This window comes from Orcinus orca, chromosome 6 (genome assembly GCF_937001465.1).
Source record: "Orcinus orca chromosome 6, mOrcOrc1.1, whole genome shotgun sequence".
NCBI lineage: Eukaryota > Metazoa > Chordata > Mammalia > Artiodactyla > Delphinidae > Orcinus > Orcinus orca.
Window position 1 is genome coordinate 35,314,370 of NC_064564.1, and position 18,113 is coordinate 35,332,482.

Here is an 18,113-nt window from a genome sequence, read left to right on the forward strand (position 1 = left end):
GCCACCAGGGAAGCCCTCAACTAATGTTTTTAAACATATAAGATAATCAGACCCAAGTTTGGCAGTCAGTTTCTGCCATCTGGAAGAGTGATTTCAGGGACCCTGTTCACACCTGTGTTCCCTGCACCCAGAGATCTCTTGTTTCTTATTAAAAAGGAACTCAACCCTCGCCCCCCTCCAGTCACAGAAAAGGTGGCTTCTAAGCCCAGAGGTCTCTAGTTTCCCACAGGAAGGAATGCAACCTTCCAGAATAGTAGGAGTGGAGTTCCCACTCACAGAGACCTGCGGTTCCTTACCGGCAAGAATGCAACCTCCCAGTTATAAAAATCAGAAGCCCTGGACTCAAACCCAGGGTGAAATCAAATACCCAAGCCCAGTTGTGTGTTTCTCAAATTCTGCTTTAATCAAAAGTGAGGCTATCCTGATATCCCCACCTATTATAGCACCCGTCCCGAATTCTACACACGCTCTGAAGTCTGCTGGCGTAACATGGAAGAGCTAAATCGGATTCCATGTTCGATCTGTTTCTTTGACTTTAACCTTTGCTTTTCGTTGCTTTTGTTATTATAATCATACATAATGGCCCGCCTCAGGGAACCCTGCCCCTCTGCCTGAATGTTAAACTAAAGTGCCTCTGTTCAGCTCACAGGGAGACAATCTGACCCCGCCCACCTGTGGATGGCTGCAAGAAAGAAGAAATTAACACATCCCCTCCCTGAGGCTGGCCATTTTAGGGGATATTTGCAAAACTTATGGCCTTTTTACTTTACTTCCTCATCTCCTCCCCTTCTCTGTGCGATAAAAGAAACTGGCATCCAAACCCTGATAAGACGGTTTTTCAGGGACACTAGTCTGCCATCTTCTCGGTCTGCCAGCTTTCCAAATAAAGTCGTATTCCTTGCCTCAACAGCTCTTCTCCGATTCACTGGCCTCGATAACACTAGCACTGAACAGAGTCGTTCGCGTGACCACTTTGCCCACAGAGATCCAGGGGGCGAGCAGTCTCTGAACCAATTGATGCCCAGAAGAACAGTGTTTGACCAAAAGAACCCGGATGATCTGACCAATACCAGAAGCGAATAAGTCTACTTCACTCCAGTGTGGCCAGCTCCCCTTGTCCCTGGTCAGGGCACACGTCCTACCAGAGTTGCCAGAAATTGTACTGGACTCAATGGGTCCATCTTTTGGGGTGCTTAGCCAATGAACACACCAAGTACTTAAAAAAAAAAAAAATATATATATGGTTGCACTGGGTGTTGAGTGCGGCATGTGAACTCTTAGTTGCGGCATGCATGTGGGATCTAGTTTCCTGACCAGGGATGGAACCCAGGCCCCCTGCACTGGGAGCGTGGAGTCTTATCCACTATGCCACCAGGGAAGTCCCCACACCAAGTACTTTGATTAAACAGAAGCATTTGTTACATGTGACAAGGAGACGGGATAGTTCTCAAAGCACTGTCTCACTAAGAGTAAGTGCTCAATAAATGTTGTTCTATGAATCAGTGTATGAACTGCCTTAGGACTGCAGCAATGTGCCTACAAAGCAGTCAAGATGTGGCCTCGGAGCCCCTGTCCTCAGTATGGTATCCAGGAGACACTTTCCTGTGTCTGTGACTGTTTTCTCTGCAAAATGCAGCTGTTGTAAAGGAAGGTCCCCAACAGCTCTCAAATTACAGGAATCTTGAGAAGAGGCCTGAATTAAGGAACCAAAGCCGGGTCATCAGACAGGTAAGGAACAAGGGAATCCACGTCTCCTGAAGTTGGTCGGAAGAGCCAGGTGACAGGCCAAGCAGGGGTGGACAGAGGGCGGGGAGCAGATGGCAGGTGGCCACGGTGGGGGAGGGAACCGCAGCGGTTAGAGCCTCCTGCCGGAACCCGGGAGCAGCTGGGCTGCAGCGCTGCACTGAGCACCACGCCTACCCTTCCCAACTTACGTTTTATATCTTGGGGGGAAAATCATGATTGCACCTCTGTGGCAGGGTCGTTGTGGGGACTGAAAAAGAACATGTAGGTGGCCCAGGGCAGCACTCCACTACGCCAGTGGCAGTGCTTTGAGGAGGCGTGGCGCGGCGACAGGGGAGGAACCGGAGGTGGCGGTGGGCCGCGGGTGAGGGAGCAGCCCCGCTGTTGGAGGAACTGAGACTGGACAAGGATCCCGGACGGGGGGTGGGGGTGGAGGGCGGAGTGGGCGGGGCTGCAGTTGGAGGGGCGGGGCCAGGGCGCGGAGGTGTTCCTGTGGGCGGAAGGCGGTGACCCGCGCCTATAGGCTCCGCGGGACACCCCGCTGGGACCGGGCCCACTCCGAGCGGTGCTGACCCTCCGTCTGTCTGCGCTCCAGCCGCGTCCCACCGCGTCCCGCCGCCTGCACCTGCCGCCCAGCGCTCAGCAGCCCGGCCACAGCATGACGGACCAGGCGGCCTTCGACACCAATATCATCACCCTGACCCGCTTCGTCATGGAGGAGGGCAGGAAGGCCCGCGGCACGGGCGAGATGACCCAACTGCTCAACTCGCTCTGCACCGCGGTCAAAGCCATCTCCACCGCTGTGCGCAAGGCGGGCATCGCGCACCTGTGAGTCAGGCCTCTGTACCCCCGGACCCCTCACCTTGGCCTCTCTCTCTCTGGCAGGGGATCTGCCGAGCAGTCCGATGTCTGATCCTCTGCCCCTGCTGTCAGTCTCTGTCTGACATCTGGGACTCTCTCTCCCTCTCTCTCCCTCCCTCCCTCCCTCTCTGCCCCTCTGCAGAAGCTCAAGCGGCACTCAAGCCTAGTTCCGCCTTCCATTAAGCTTCCCACCTGGGGGCCTGTCTCACAGTCCACAGCTGCATCCACCCTGCCGCCTGCTCCCCTGGGCTGAGCAGCCTGCCTTAGCACCCCTCTGGCTTCCTCCTGATGAAATTGGCTGGCCAGGTGGGCACCTGGCCTGACTGCCATACCCATCCTAGCCTCAAACAGGAAAGTGCTGGCCCAGGTGCCTTCCTTTCCCTTTCTTTTCTTCGACCTCCTTCACTCCCTTTGGAATTGGGGTCCCAAGTCAGGTTTCTAATTCAGTATCTCCTTGACCCTAGACAAGTCCTGTTAGGAGCAGTGAGTGGAACCCCCACTGCGAGGAGGCCCTCCGTCCAGAGCTTTCAGGGGCGGCAGTGCTGGTGTGCACAGGGCTGCAGGAGGTCTGGAGTGGGGCTTGAGATGCTGTATTTCTAAGACGTTCTTCTGTGGTAGGTGGTGCTGAGACCGCTGGTCCGCAGATCACATTGTGTTTAGCAGAGCAATCACAGGACATGGGGATTCAAAGAGTACCTTCTTGTGTGGCTTGTTGTAAGTAACACAAGTGCCCTTTGGTTTATTCTGGTGTGCACGAGCATTTTATGTTTAGACTGGTCCTCAGTATAGCTGAAGGGTGCCTGGGTTTTCAGATTGCCCACACTCCTTCCTAATATTTCCCACACTTAGGAACACCTTAAACATTGTGCACAGTGCTCTTAGCTGATCTGAAAAAGTATAACCCCTGTAACCTAGTTTCCTTTTCTGGTCAGCTTTTTGCCTTTGGTCCCACAGTATGGCTTGGTAGAGCTAACTCTTTTTTTTTTAAATTTTTATTTTATATTGGAGTATAATTGATTAACAATGTTGTAATAGTTTCAGGTGTACAGCAAAGTGAGTCAGTCATACATATACATGTATCTATTCTTTTTCAAATTCTTTTCCCATTTAGGTTATTACAGAGTATTGAGCAGAGTTCTCTGTGCTATACAGTAAGTCCTTGTTGGCTATCTATTTTAAATATAGCAGTGTGTACATGTCAATCCCAAACTCCCAACCTATCCGAGCTAACTGTTAAGGAAGGAGTGTAACATCACATTTATTTTCAGATGTCAAGCAGGGATGGGACAGTACGTTAGGAAGGTGGTGATTCCATTACTATTTCACCTATGGTCCCTCTTAATACATTTCTAAGGAGGCTGTGCGTTAGGAAACACACTCAATTAAAATCTTACTTCAAATTTAATTTACAATAAGTAAAAGTGTCCTAACAGCTTTATCTGCCTTTGAAAACCAGGGAGCTTCTTCAACAAGAGTGCTTGTCATTTCTTGTATTATTTTAAACTGTGTCAGCACCTTTCACAACCCCAAAGAGACTCAGAAACACAAGATCTGCTTTGAGGTGCATCTTTCCCACCTTTTAAGTAATGTCAGATAGTGGGACCTTAGGTAGTGGGATTTTGATAGTGGGACCTGGACAAAGGGTGCTAATGTTGGCTATATAAATTATGTATATTTTTACACTAGGTACCTGTAAATACCAGGTTAAAAAAATATTGTTGTTGCTATAATTATAAATTCCTTAATAAGTTGCACTCAACAAACATTCAAACCACTCAGAAGGACACAACGGGAAAAGTGAAACCCACCTCTACCCATTCCCTGGGGTATCCACTATTCATAATTTACTGGTTATTTTACTAGATACTTCTTTTTTTATGTCTTTTTTTAAAATTGGAGTATAGTTGATTTACAGTGTTGTGTTAGTTTTTGGGTGTACAGCAAAGTGAGTCAGTTATACTAGATACTTCTTTATATTAATATATACATGGATACATATTTCCATATGACTCTTTGTAAATAGCAAACAGAATGGAATCACACTTAATGTATTCTTCTGCAGTTTGCCTTCATTATTCAACAATATATATATTCCACATCCTTCAATGTCAGGACATGGAAATCCACCTCCTCCTTTTTAATTGCTGCATTGTGTTCCACTGCATGGACATGTCATGAGCTATTTGACATCTCCCATATGTTTGGGCATGCCACTGGTCTTTGACTATTTCAAACAGCATTGTACCTGTGAAATGGGTGTTGATGCATGGCCATGTGGGTGGCTGACAGAGGAGGACATTAAGTACTCCTGTGGGAAAATAAGTTTGACTGTCTCAGTATCACATGTAGTTGAGCAGGGGGCAATAAGACAAGATCTTAACCTAGGCCTCCAGATTACACTCATGACTTCGATATCCTGGATGAAAAGGCCAGCATGCCTGCAAATAACTTGTTAGTGCTGATGACTTGCCCTAGAAGGGCGTCTAGCCAGAGGGACAAGATGATTGCAGATTGCGGGAGCCTTGCGGAACCAGTTTATGGAGCTCAGCCATGACTCCCCATTAGGGACAGATCAGGAGTTTAAACATAGAGCCTGGAGAGGGACACATCAGGAGTTTAAACGTAGAGCCTGGAGAGCTCTCTCTCTTTCTCTCTCTCTCTCTGTCTGTCTCTTTAGTTCTAGAAGAGACTGAGAGATGAGAATGATACAGAGTTTATGCTGTAGGAAAAATATTACAAGTATAGAATTATAAAACAATAAAGATCTGAAAGATACTTTCCTAGAGGTACCAAAAATATGATGTGGATGCAGAGGACTGTGGAGTATCAAGATAGGCATTTGCAATGGTCAGGAAAAGACGGTCATAGGCTTCATGGCTGGAGAGCATTTTAGGCTGGGCCATCGTGTGAGGAAATGTACAAAGTAGGAAGATGTTGCTGGAAAAGTTGCTCATTCAGTTTGACTGAAGCCTTCAAGTATTGTAGTGGTGGGGCATTTGCGGGTGTTAAATTGTGGCTGCATTGGGGGAACATCAAATGGCAAGGGTGAATACTTTATATTTGGGGGGATAAGCAAAGGGGAGAGGTACAGGTTTTGTTTTTTTTCTTTTTTTTGCTGTATGTGGGCCTCTCACTGTTGTGGCCTCTCCCGTTGCGGAGCACAGGCTCCGGACGCGCAGGCTCAGCGGCCATGACTCACGGGCCCAGCCGCTCCACGGCATGTGGGATCTTCCCGGACCAGGGCACGAACCTGTGTCCCCTGCATCGGCAGGCGGACTCTCAACCACTGCGCCACCAGGGAAGCCCGGTACAGGTTTTTGAATGGGGTGGTGGAATGAATGGAGATTCATCTGGGGCAGTTATTGCTGGAAGTACAGAGTTAAAAGAGAGAAAGCTAGGACATGTGGAACACCAACTGAAGAGGCTCCGGAGAGCTAAGGAAAGCAGCATTCAGAGCTAGGGGATTAGAGGGGAAGAGGGGGAGGACCTGGGAGAAGTCTGGGTGGGGATGGGGGAGAAGGACAGCAAGGGAGGTTCTCAAAGAACCCCGAGAGCAGGGCTGTGCTATTAAAAAACAAAAACAAACAAAAACGAAAAAACAAAGAACCCCCCCAAAACGCAGAATTCCAAAGGAGGAGCTGAGTTTTAGAGGCTGGAGAAGGGTAAGAAGATGATGCTGACATTTTGGTGATGTGGAACTTGAGGTGTTAGAGGGCCATACAGCTGGGGATGTTGCCCAGGCTGCAGTTAGTTGCGACAGTCTGGAATTTGGGTGTGAAGAGCTGACTGAAGATTAGGCCACTGGACTTTGGCACGTTCACCCTCAGGCAAGAGGAAGAGGAGAAGAAAATTAGGACCCGGTTTAGCAGAACGGGAACATCAAGGCTTTAAGAGCACATTTTTTTTTTTTTTTTTTTTTTTTTTTTTTTTTTTGCGGTACCCGGGCCTCTCACTGTTGTGGCCTCTCCCGTTGCGGAGCACAGGCTCCGGACGTGCAGGCTCAGTGGTGGCCATGGCTCACGGGCCCAGGCGATCCGTGGCATGTGGGATCTTCCCGGACCGGGGCACGAACCCGTGTCCCCTGCATCGGCAGGTGGACTCTCAACCACTGCGCCACCAGGGAAGCCCTAAGAGCACATTTTGGAGAGAGGTGGAGCTGGGCTCAAATTCCTGCCTCTGGTATTTAACTTCTGTGAGGATTTAGGCAATTGACGTAACATCTCTGAGCCTCAGCTTCCCCACCTGTAAGATGGAGACAACTTTTTTTTTAATCCTCAGAGAGTTGTATGCGGAGGAACTGAGTGCATTCAATTGATACTGTCATCATTGTTTTCCTAGGTTGAAGCTTTTTGTTTCTAGAAAACAGATAGCTTGTATCCTGCTTTTCATTCCTTAGTAGTTGCCCACATGCATTTCAACAGGGATATATTCCAGGCTAGGATATTATATATTAAGATGACTTTGCTCCCTCAGATTGGTTACCGGAAACTTCCCATCATGCTCACGTGACATCGGGAAAACTTTCTTATAAATTTGAGGTCACTTCTGTTGTTTGGTGGAAGAAAATAATAACTAACTTTAGTTTTAATTTTGGAATTACAGGTCAGTTAACACATACTTGAGCTTATCTTCAAGTTTGCAGAGTTTATAATCTTAAACTTCTGGAAATTTTATCATAGGTATCTTATATTCTTGAATTATCATCTCCATGTTACCAAAAAGGAATTGTAACTTCCTTTCCACACCCAAAGCAGAGCCAGCCACATACCACCCTATTTGCTCACTTGGGGCTGGCATGAACTCAAGCGAACCTTGGGGCTTGTGGCCTTTGAAGCTGCTCTGGTTGACACCTCTTCTTCAACGTATAGTCGTCCTAGGTATCCACCAGGGATTGGTTCCAGAACACCCAGCAGATACCAAAATCGCGAATGCTTAAGTCCTTTAGGTAAAATGGCTGAGTACCGTCCGCCCTGCGTGATCTCGGATTCAACTAACTACGGGGGGAAATTCGCAGATGCAGAACCCAGGATACCGAGGGTGGCCTGTATTTCTCATCCGACCTTTGGATGTTCTGGGGTGGGTGAATGGTTGGTCATTTACTTCAGAATCAATCAGTAACAAGTCATGTTACCTTCAACTTCAGTGATAAGGATTAAATAATAATCTGCCTCCCTTTTTCTTCTAAAAATGAGCTCTTCCACTTGGCTCTCATGCATGCTATCTAAAGGGTGGCCTGCTTTACACTGCCATGCTGACATCAGAAGGAAAAGGTCTAGTTAGTTAGCAAATCAAGGAAGTCATCGAAAGTTCTTCCCTAAGTGTGGCCCTGGCTCCGGTCCTTGTGTCTAGGGATCTGCTTCAGAAATGTGAAAGGAGCCTTTCCCCTGACCATCATTAATTACAGACTTTATGGCTGTGAAATGGCTGTAGAAACCGTATGCAAATTTGAAAAACCATGCTAATGTTTAGTCCAAATATCTAAGGATTTAAAAATACTGGCCAAATTAACCTATCCTTCTAAAGAGTTTCCCATCATATGAATGAAAATGACTTAACAGTTGTTTCAAATTTTCAGTGAGGTTTTTACAGTAAGCATAAGAGGAGATATTACAATACTCGCCCTGTGTTGTGGCCAAAAAAAAAAAAACAAAACAAAAAGAAGAGATATTACAGACAGCAGCTTCTCAAATTGATTTTTCTCCCCAAACTCCAGAAAGAGAAATTTTATGTCTCTGGGGGTTGAAAAACAAACAGTCACAGGGGCGTAAACCCTGACAGCATAAACTACAGGATGCTGTGCTGCCCTGAACAACTTGGGCTGCAGGGCCAACTAATATGAATAAAATTGAAGTGACATATCATAAGCATCTCAAATGAAATAATATTCCCAGGGAGACTTCAGTCAAATGTGAACTTTGAGCACTTCCTTTTCTTGTCACTTAGTTACCTGTGACACTGTTCCGCATTGCCTGTCTTCCCAGAAGCTGCCTGAAAAACTGGTTTAGAAGTCATTTCCCCTCCCCTTCATCAACCAGCCTGTACAACCAATCTGTGGGCTCCGTTAAGAACAATGATGGCTGCCATTGTCTGCTATGAATCAGGTGCATCACGTGGGGTAGCCCTCACCCTTACAAAGCCTGGAAACAATCAGGGAGCTGAGACAACTTGATGGAAGTCATATAATCAGTAAGAGGAAAGGCAGAATTTGAACCCAGGTCCCTGGTGCTGTGTTCTTGTCAGCACCCACCTTGCTTCTCAGCATGGTTGTATTACTGCTGCGGGGAGTTAGGGATGGAAGAGAATGATACCATTTCTTGTTCACTACCTTGGTGCCAGTCTCTGTTCTAAGCCCTTTACCTATGTCAACTCATTTACTCCCCCTCTCTACATACTATGACATAGATACACTAAATTCCCATTTTACCAAAGATCAGAGAAGCTAAGAGATTTGCACAGGGTTGGTTAACATGTGACAGAGCTGGGATTTGAACCCCAGGGTCTAGAGTCCCAGCCCATGGAGGAAAGTGCCTGATGATGCTGCCTTTTCCCCACTGCTCCTGCGCCTGCCCATCGGGTTATACGGTAAAGGCTCTTCTTCTATCCTTTGGGGCCTTTGATGGAATGATGACTGATCAGAATGCAGAAGAGTATTGTTTCTAAGGGATTTTCTGAAAACTTAGGAAGAAAATAAACTATGTGCTCTTCGGCTAATTAGTTCCTTGAGGATTTTCTTAGGGCTTTTTTCTTCTGTCAAAAGTTGTAGAAGCCTTTCCTGCTTCCGGCTTTTCATTGATCCATGGAATGTGTTCCCTCGGGGGTCTTGCTTCCCTTCTGGGGGCCCCTCCTGAGGCATCTTGGGAGAAGCCTGACTGAGCGTTTGCCTAGTCCTGCCTCATCATCCCTGGGCGGGATGACACAGGGCTGTGTGAGAAACTCCTCGTGTCATGGCTAACTTCCTGCGCTAAGGTACAACGTACAGAATCTGAGATGATTGGGTATAGACTCAGATATTGTCACTATTAACATGGCAAGCTGGGAATTCATTCTCCTGAATCCTGCTTCTACCTTAGAATCACGTTCCTGGGCCTTCTCGAAGACTTTCCTAACACAAGGTCTCACCAAGGGAAACCCTCCCAGAAGATGACCTAGAAGAGTTATAAAGTGCCTGAATTTTGAGTTTGAGGGTCCCAGAATCATCTATCCCCATGTTTTTTATGCTTCACAAGCAACTGGAGGATAGATGGGGAAAGGTCTTTCTGGTTAGAACAGAGGAGGGACCCTCCACGGGAGTAAAGAGGAGGAAGGAGGGGTGACCACCCAACCAGGCAGGGAGGCGGAGCCATCCAGTGGTCTGCATGGTTTGGCCATGAAGATGGCCATTTCAGTTCTGGTGTGGTGAGTGTCCCCTACAGTGTTCATCCTGCAGCTCTTATATGGCCCCTTCCGACTCCCCGTGGACAGGTGGTGCCATTCTCTGTGACCCAAGGGCAGGATCCACCTCAGAACCCTGGAACGGCAGTGAGGAACCTGGCTGGTGGTCTTGGCTGGACAATCCAGCTGCCCTGACGCTGACTGTAACCTCTTATAGCCCACCGCAGGGGAAAAAGACTTTGAGGTTTAAAAAGTTACTTATATAGGGCTTCCCTGGTGGCGCAGTGGTTGAGAGTGTCCTCCTGCTGATGCAGGGGACACGGGTTCGTGCCCCGATCCGGGAAGATCCCACCTGCCGCGGAGTGGCTGGGCCCGTGAGCCATGGCCGCTGAACCTGTGCGTCTGGAGCCTGTGCTCCGCAACGGGAGGGGGCCGCAGCGGTGAGAGGCCCGCGTACAGCAAAAAAAAAAAAAAAAAAAACAAAAGTTACTTATCTAAATGTGCACAGAGTAACTCCTCCCATTTGGAAATATGTGAAAAACAAATTCCCTGTTCCTTTGGATAAATTACTGACCCAGAGCTGTTCTTTGGAATCATTACTGGCTGGCTTATTTGGGCTCTTTTAAGGCTTTGTTATAGCTTCATTTTCGTTTGAAAAACATTCAAAGTATCCTTCAGCCGGAACTGCTCCTTTGCAGTGAGACCTTCCTTGACCATCTAAACCCCTTGCCCTGCCATCCCCCAGCATCTTGCTTCATTTTATTAGCGCACCCGTCACTATCCAACATGATCTTATTCATTCAAAAGCACTTGCTTGTTTCTTGTTTGCCTCACTCACTAGAACATAAGCTCCATGAGGGCAGGGATCTCATCCATCTTGCTCAGCACTGTAACCCCAGCACTCAGCACAGTGGGGACAATAGATATTTGTGGGATAAATGATCACTCACACAGGCCTCTAGGAAGCTTTTGAGTAAGAGGAACTGAGGCCTGACTGTTCTTCACCTCTCTCGCTGAGCCAGATACCCAGAACAAAGTGTAAAGTAGGCTTTTCCCATGCCTGCCTCAGTGCCTTGTCCAGCTGTCCCAGCCTCCCAGGCCTCCCTGGAACTGTCCCCATAGGCCGGTCCCTCTGGGAACTGTGCCAGTGGCTTCCTCCAAACTCCAAGGTGCCGCTCCTATACTTATTCCTTCAGGCTTGGGTTTCCCTTCTCTTCAGCGGATGCTTTTCAGCAAGTATTGCTAGAGGGCCTACTGTGTGCTGGAAGTTGGGACACAGTGGGGGAAAACACCCTCTGTCCTCATCCTCATGGAAGTACAGATTAAACAACCATGCCAACACGAAGATGATGAAGCCTGGGGGATCTTGAGAGGACCCTCCCCTCCCACAGTATTGCAGATCCCTGATGAGTGCTTCCTTTAGCGACCAAACAAGGGACTTAACATGAGGCGTGAAGGGCTGTGCTATACCCTTTGTGTATGTGTGATAAGTGTATAATCCTCCAACAGCCCCATGAAGCATCATTACCCTCCACGGTCATGACTGAGAAGGAGGACTCGGAGAGAGCAGGGGACTTGCAGAGCTGAGGGCTGAGCCAGGTCTCTGCCGCGAAGCCCATGTTCTTTTCCATCAGCGTTATTCACCCTCCTGAAGTCAGTAGTGACTTTAATGGTGGAAGTGTCGGGCTAGGAAGGAGAGCCAGTGGGTGCCAGCAGGGCCACTGAGGAAGACGCAGGCCATTGAGATGTTGGCCCCTGCCAAGCCCTAGTTCCATCCGGAATTCGGCTGCCTTCTTTCTTCATCAGTGTCGGCCTCACAATTGAAATGAGAAAGAGACTATGTGGAAAGAGAAGGGAAAACCCAGCTGCAAGTCTGATAGATCCCTTGGTCTTCTACTCATGAAACAGGAGGGACATGATGAAAAGAAGTGGGAGGAGGGCTGGAGGGACAAGATGCTGTTTTCCAGGTGGGCGAGGGAACAATGCTGAAAGAGGCAACACTGGAGAATGGGCTTGATGCTAACTGGAGTTACCTCCTGGAGAGTCAGGCCAGGCGAACCGTTTGGGTTCAGACAGTTTCTGATGTTGGCTGAGTTTTGTCCAGCAAGAGACATGCAAGTTATGTTTAGAGAAAATGCATTTTCAGGAGTTGAGCAGTGAATGCCATGACAATCAGTCCCCAGGCAAGTGCTCCCAGCAATCTCAGCGAAGGGCGCCATGGTACCCCTGCTCTCCCATTCTCAGCTGTCTGGTGGTATCTTCAATGCTCCTACTCTTTCCCTTCCCACATCCAGTCTCTTATCTGGTTCAGTGCATCCTCCTTCTAAAACATTTCCCCTCCTTTCAGTGTTCTTCCTCAACCCCAGGCTATGACAACCCTCCTCTTCCTTCATTCTAACAAACTAGGCTCCATTTTGGACCAGCCACTTGGATTCTGGAAGCTCCACAATTACTGACTTGCAGATACCTTGAAAATAAAGTAAGGACTCCAGACTTCCCAATCCCTTCAGCCCCTAGGACTCCTGCCAGAGGCAGTGAGGTGCCATTAGGAGAGGCCTGGCTTGAAAGTCAAAGTGAGCTTCTCACCTCCGCTCTGCTGCTCCAGTGTAGAGGAGCCCATTGGGGTCTTGGAGTGAGCATCCTCCTCCATAAAATGGGGTAGTGGGATCTGTCAATATTTCTTTTCTTTTAGGGTCTCATCAGCTATAAAACCATAGATCCCTTGGCTTCGTTTCCCTCTCAGGCTCCTTCCCACCCAGAAGGTTTCTTTGCTTGCTGTGTCTGTCAACTGATTCATTATGCATTAGCTCGTGTATTTGGGAGTGAAAATTGGTTCTTGGGGCAGGTGAAAAAAAAATCAATTTTTTTGGGTGTGAAATATATGTACATACGGTGCATAAACAGATACACACTTTATCTGCAATATTAAAATTTCATGGGGGAGTGTGTTAGGGGAAAAAAACCTCTTTAGGGGCCATAATGAAAAAAAAGCTTGAGAAACATCGATTTAACCACAAAGGTGTGCTGGGTACCATGATAGGCACTGGACAGGTGAATGACAATATCTCCTTCCCTCCAGGAGCCAATCCAGATGGATGACCACCTTTCTCATTCTATTTCTCCCAAACCATGTGTCTCCTTTCCTTTCTTCTAAATCTCACCAAATGCCCTTTTGAGTGAGTTTATAGATGCATTGACATATTCTGGTGGTCATGGCTTAGGCTTATATTTTTGTATCTTTTCTTCCCTGTAGCTATGGAATTGCTGGCTCTACCAACGTGACGGGTGATCAGGTGAAGAAGCTGGATGTCCTCTCCAATGACCTGGTTATTAATGTGTTAAAGTCATCTTTTGCTACCTGTGTTCTTGTGTCGGAAGAAGATAAACACGCCATAATAGTAGAACCTGAGAAAAGGGTGGGTCTGCTGCCCTATTGAGGATTTTAATGTAATCATTTTTCTTTCTGGCTTCATAAAGGACTCCACTTGTTCAGCCAAGCTGGATTCCTAAGACACAGCCTAGATCCCTCCTGAACCATCAGTCATCATTTCACAGATTCCACTTCACTGCCATATCTCAAACTGTCCTCTCCTATCCACACTTCCACCACAGTCCATGCCATTATCATCTCTCCTGCGTGCTCATACATGGGAGAGACTCAAATATACTCATACTCGTCTCCACTTCTAACTTTTTATTGTCATGTTCAAGGCTCTTCAAAGTCTGGCTCTGTTAACTACGTCCTTCCATCCACCCAATTCCCAACCTTCATAACCAACCTTCCTGCCAATCTAAGCTGTTCGTATCAGTGATTCATGCATTGGAATCCTATTAATCTTGTTACCGAACTCAGGATGCTCAAGAATCCAATACTGAGAGACAAGTGTTGGGTAAAAGGAAAGATAGCCTTATTGAGGAAGCCAGCGATCCTGGGGAGAAGGTAGACTCATGTCCCAAAGAACCAACTCCCTGTTGCCGATCTGGGGGCAAGAGTTTTTAAAGGGGAGTTTCAGGGGTGTATAAGCAGAGGGAGGGGGCTACATGCAGAACAGCACAGTTAGCTCTGATAATCATCTTGAAATTGGCCATGTGGTGGTCTGATCAGTGTCATCTTGATTGTTTTTAAGTACAGCTAATCTTCAATTCCAGGGTCAGTTTGTTCCCATCTCCTTGAGGCCAGTTCTTAAAAAGACCTGTGTAAGATGGAGGAGCTTTTGTCATTTCTAGTCTGGTCATCATGTAGTTAACTTCTGCCACCTGTGGGGAACTCAGTATCTGCAAAACAGCTTAAAGGATATGGCTCAGAATATTATCTATACCCCATGAGGAGGAACTAAAGCTTCCTGAGTTTGTTTAATGACTAAACTATTATTATTTTGTCTTATTTGATTGTTTTCCTTTGTTTTTTCATTTTCTCACTTCTCTGGTTAAACTTATTCTTTGGCTAAAGTTTTTCTACAGACAAGAGGCAGGCAGAGGACATTGGGGTGGGGGGAATCTGTCTTAAGAAAGCCCTGTAGGGTCCTGCTCAGTTACGGTCTGATTGCTTCTTGAGGGTAGAGAATGAATTGTATTCTTCTCTGTATCCCAGCCTCTAGCACAACATTGTAGGGGATCAACAAAAAATTATTGTTGAAAAAGTGAATGAAAGAGTATATCCAGCTTTCACTGAACAGCAAAAATCATAACAAAAAAATCCCCATTTGAGATGGGTTACTATCTTTCCCTGTTTGAGATGAACTGGGGACATGAAGGAGTAGGATGAGAAGAAAATCAATCAGAAGATGAATTTAAAGAGACTGCCTGATATCCAGTCTGACCTTTATAAGAGGGATGGGGAGCCACATCTGATTAACTTGTTTTACATCATTCTTTTTTTTTTTGTGTGGTACGCGGGCCTCTCACTGTTGTGGTCTCTCCCGTTGCGGAGCACAGGCTCTGGACGCGCAGGCTCAGCGGCCATGGTTCACGGGCCCAGCCGCTCCGCGGCATGTGCGATCTTCCCGGACCGGGGCACGAACCCGTGTCCCCTGCATCGGCAGGTGGACTCTCAACCACTGCGCCACCAGGGAAGCCCTACATCATTCTTAAAATACACTACGTGTCAGATTCAAAGTTCATGTTGTTCTCTGCTGGGCTTCTGAAGGTACTTGGCAGTTTTAGGCACGTGGATTGAATTTGTTGTTTAGTATTCTCTATGGGTCTGCCCAACTTCTCTGAGTACAGTGTGCCTTCGTGGTAAGTGTGTTCCTGTTTTCCTGATGACAGTTTCTCCTGCGTCAACCAAGGTGATTTGTTAAGAGCAAGCGGTCAGGGAATCAAAGAATTGCCTTAATTTGATGGAGAAATTTAACAACCACCTCTTAAAGTGGCTAATTTGGAGGTGGAAAATCTCCAGTGGTGTGCTGGTAAGCTGGCTCTCTATTAGAAAAAAAACCCTCTGATTTGTAGCACTTGCCACTTTCAACTGTGCAAATGGTCCCCCAGAGTTGATTTTGAGCTACCAACATGACATCACTGAAAACAGAGTTGGGAAGAGATGTGCACCATTGGCCCTTGAGAGCTGACTCCAGCCAGCTCCCACATACCCCTGAAAATCCTATCCAAAGAATTAGTCTTTAGTAGTCCTACAACAGCTGAGGGTTATTTCCTTTGGGAATTACAGTAGGCATATGGTTGAGAACTCTGTGCACTGTAACCCCAAGTATCATCTATAAGAACTGCATGAAAATATTCTTAGAGATCTTTTCCTTTTTCTTTTCTTTTCTTTTTTTTTTTTTTTGCGGTACGCGGACCTCTCACTGTTGTGGCCTTTCCCGTTGCGGAGCACAGGCTCCGGACGCGCAGGCCCAGCGGCCACGGCTCACGGGCCTAGCCGCCCCGCGGCACGTGGGACCCTCCCGGACCAGGGCACGAACCCGCGTCCCCTGCATCAGCAGGCGGACTCCCAACCACCAGGCCACCAAGGAAGCCCTCTTAGAGATCTTAATGTTGTCTTTGCTTCACCTGAGATATTGTGTTTTGCCCTTATGAATAAAGTTTTGTTTCTCTTCTTCCTTTGACTGCCAGGAAACTCCAACCAAAATTATGATTCATTCAAATCAATGATATAGGAAATTATTACTTAATTATCTGTATTCCTCGCCTTCATCTATATCTATGCCTCCTATTCTCAGTTGTGTTTCCTCTGCCTAATGATCTTTTGATATATATTTCTTGTTGTTATTTTCACTCTGTATACCACCTCATACCTTCCCTGACAGCGTATAAATAAGACACATTTCTTGAATTTTCGCCTAGATTCCCTCTTTTAACCCCTTAGTGTATACTCTTTATTTCGTTACAATGTGTTCTTTTTTTTTTTTTTCCTTTTTGGCTGCATTGGGTCTCTGTTGCTGTGCGCAGGCTTTCTCTAGTTGCAGCGAGCAGTGGCTGCTCTTCATTGCAGTGCACGGGCTTCTTGTTGCAGTGGCTTTGCTTGTTGCGGAGCATGGGCTCTAGGTGCGCGGACTTCAGTAGTTGCAGCACACAGGCTCAGTAGTTGTGGCGCACAGGCTTAGTTGCTCCATGGCATGTGGGATCTTCCCGGACCGGGGATCAAACCCATGTCCCCTGCATTGGCAGGCGGATTCTTAACCATGGCGCCACCAGGGAAGTCCCAATGTGTTCATTTTAAGTGTAAAGTTGTGTCTTCTTTTTTTTTTTGCTCAGGGTAAATATGTGGTCTGTTTTGATCCTCTTGACGGATCTTCCAACATCGACTGCCTTGTATCCATTGGAACCATCTTTGGCATCTACAGAAAGGTAAGATGTCATGGATCAAGCTCCTGGTTTGGGACCAAAAGGAGAGTTAAGGTTGAACATCCAGTCCCGTTTCACTATTGGTGGCACAGCCAGAACGTACATCATGAAACCTTGTGAGGCTTGAAATAGGTTTATATGTCAAGTTCTGACTTTTTAAGCTCTGCCTTAACGGCATAGTGAAAATCTATTAGGTTGTTAAAAGAAAATGTAGTTAAAGGTGGGTGGGAAGAGAAAGATATGTCACTCTTTTAACTGTACCTTGCTTCCTTTTGTGACAGAAAATAAAATTAAAAACAAAAGAGACAGTGTAGGGTAGCTGCAATGATGTAACTATGTGAACTGAGAACTGTGAGAGTGTGACAACCATCGAGAGTACTTATATCAAAATTGTCCTTTAAATCCTCTAAATCAGGGGTCTGCAAACTATGGTCTCCCTGGGCCAAATCCAGCTCATGGCCTGATTGTTATGGCCTGTGAGCAAAAAATAACTCTTTTGAACTTTTGAATAGCTAAAAAGAAAATCTAAAGAATAATATTTCATGACCTGTGACATTTATATGAAATTTAATTTTCACTGTCCATAAGGTTTTAATGCCATATGGTCAGCTCACTTGTTTACTATGTTGCCTCTGGCTGATTTTGCACTGCACAGGCAGGGTTAAGTGATTTTGATAAAGACTGTGTGACAGTAGAGCCTAGAATATTTACTATCTGTTGGTTTATGGAAAGAGTTTGCTGACTCTGCTATAAATTATAGAAAGCACACTGGTACAGTGAGGGGATCCAGGCTCCTGCCCTGGGTCTTTTCTACTTGGGTGACCTGAGCAGGTAACTCTACCTCAAAAGTCTCTCTTCCCTTCTCTTACTTTAAGTGTGTGTGTGTGTGTTTGGGGGTGGAGGGGGGCAGTTTGGTGGAAGTGCATTCAGATATATACAAGTGAAAATGGAATGAATAGCCACGGGCCCATCATAAAAAGTGATGAAATCTAAAATATGTCATCTTGGCTTCAGCCTTCTTGTTTATTTTAGAAATAAAACCTCACAGATGCCTTTGAGGCTGAGCCCTTTCCTTCATCTTAATGGACGAGGTGGCTAGTTCAGCCAACCTCTGAGGTTCCTCCAACTTTCCTATTCTGGGATACAGAGGCCATAACTTAAGAAGCGAGACCTCAATTCGTGCTTTGTTTTTCAAAGTGACTTGTTGTCTACCATTGCACATAATCTCCTTTCAAACATGGGAAGTAGGACCGCCATGGGACAGTTCTCTTTCCTCATTGAAATGTATCTTGTGTTTGTCTTGGCCGGGAGGCGGATCAGTGTGAGTAACTGAAAGT

General features: G+C 46.7%; 1 protein-coding gene across 1 annotated transcript in view; it reads left to right on the forward strand.

Annotated features, from left to right (window-relative positions):
* Positions 1-2,248: 2,248 nt before the first annotated feature.
* Positions 2,249-18,113, forward strand: part of FBP1 (fructose-bisphosphatase 1) — a 28,005-nt gene continuing 12,140 nt past the window's right edge. Inside the window, exons 1-3 of the mRNA XM_004283039.4 lie at positions 2,249-2,571; positions 13,229-13,391; positions 16,687-16,779. Of these exons, the coding sequence (XP_004283087.1) occupies positions 2,402-2,571; positions 13,229-13,391; positions 16,687-16,779 (426 nt within the window). The 5' untranslated portion in view covers positions 2,249-2,401. The remainder of the gene's footprint in view (positions 2,572-13,228; positions 13,392-16,686; positions 16,780-18,113) is intronic.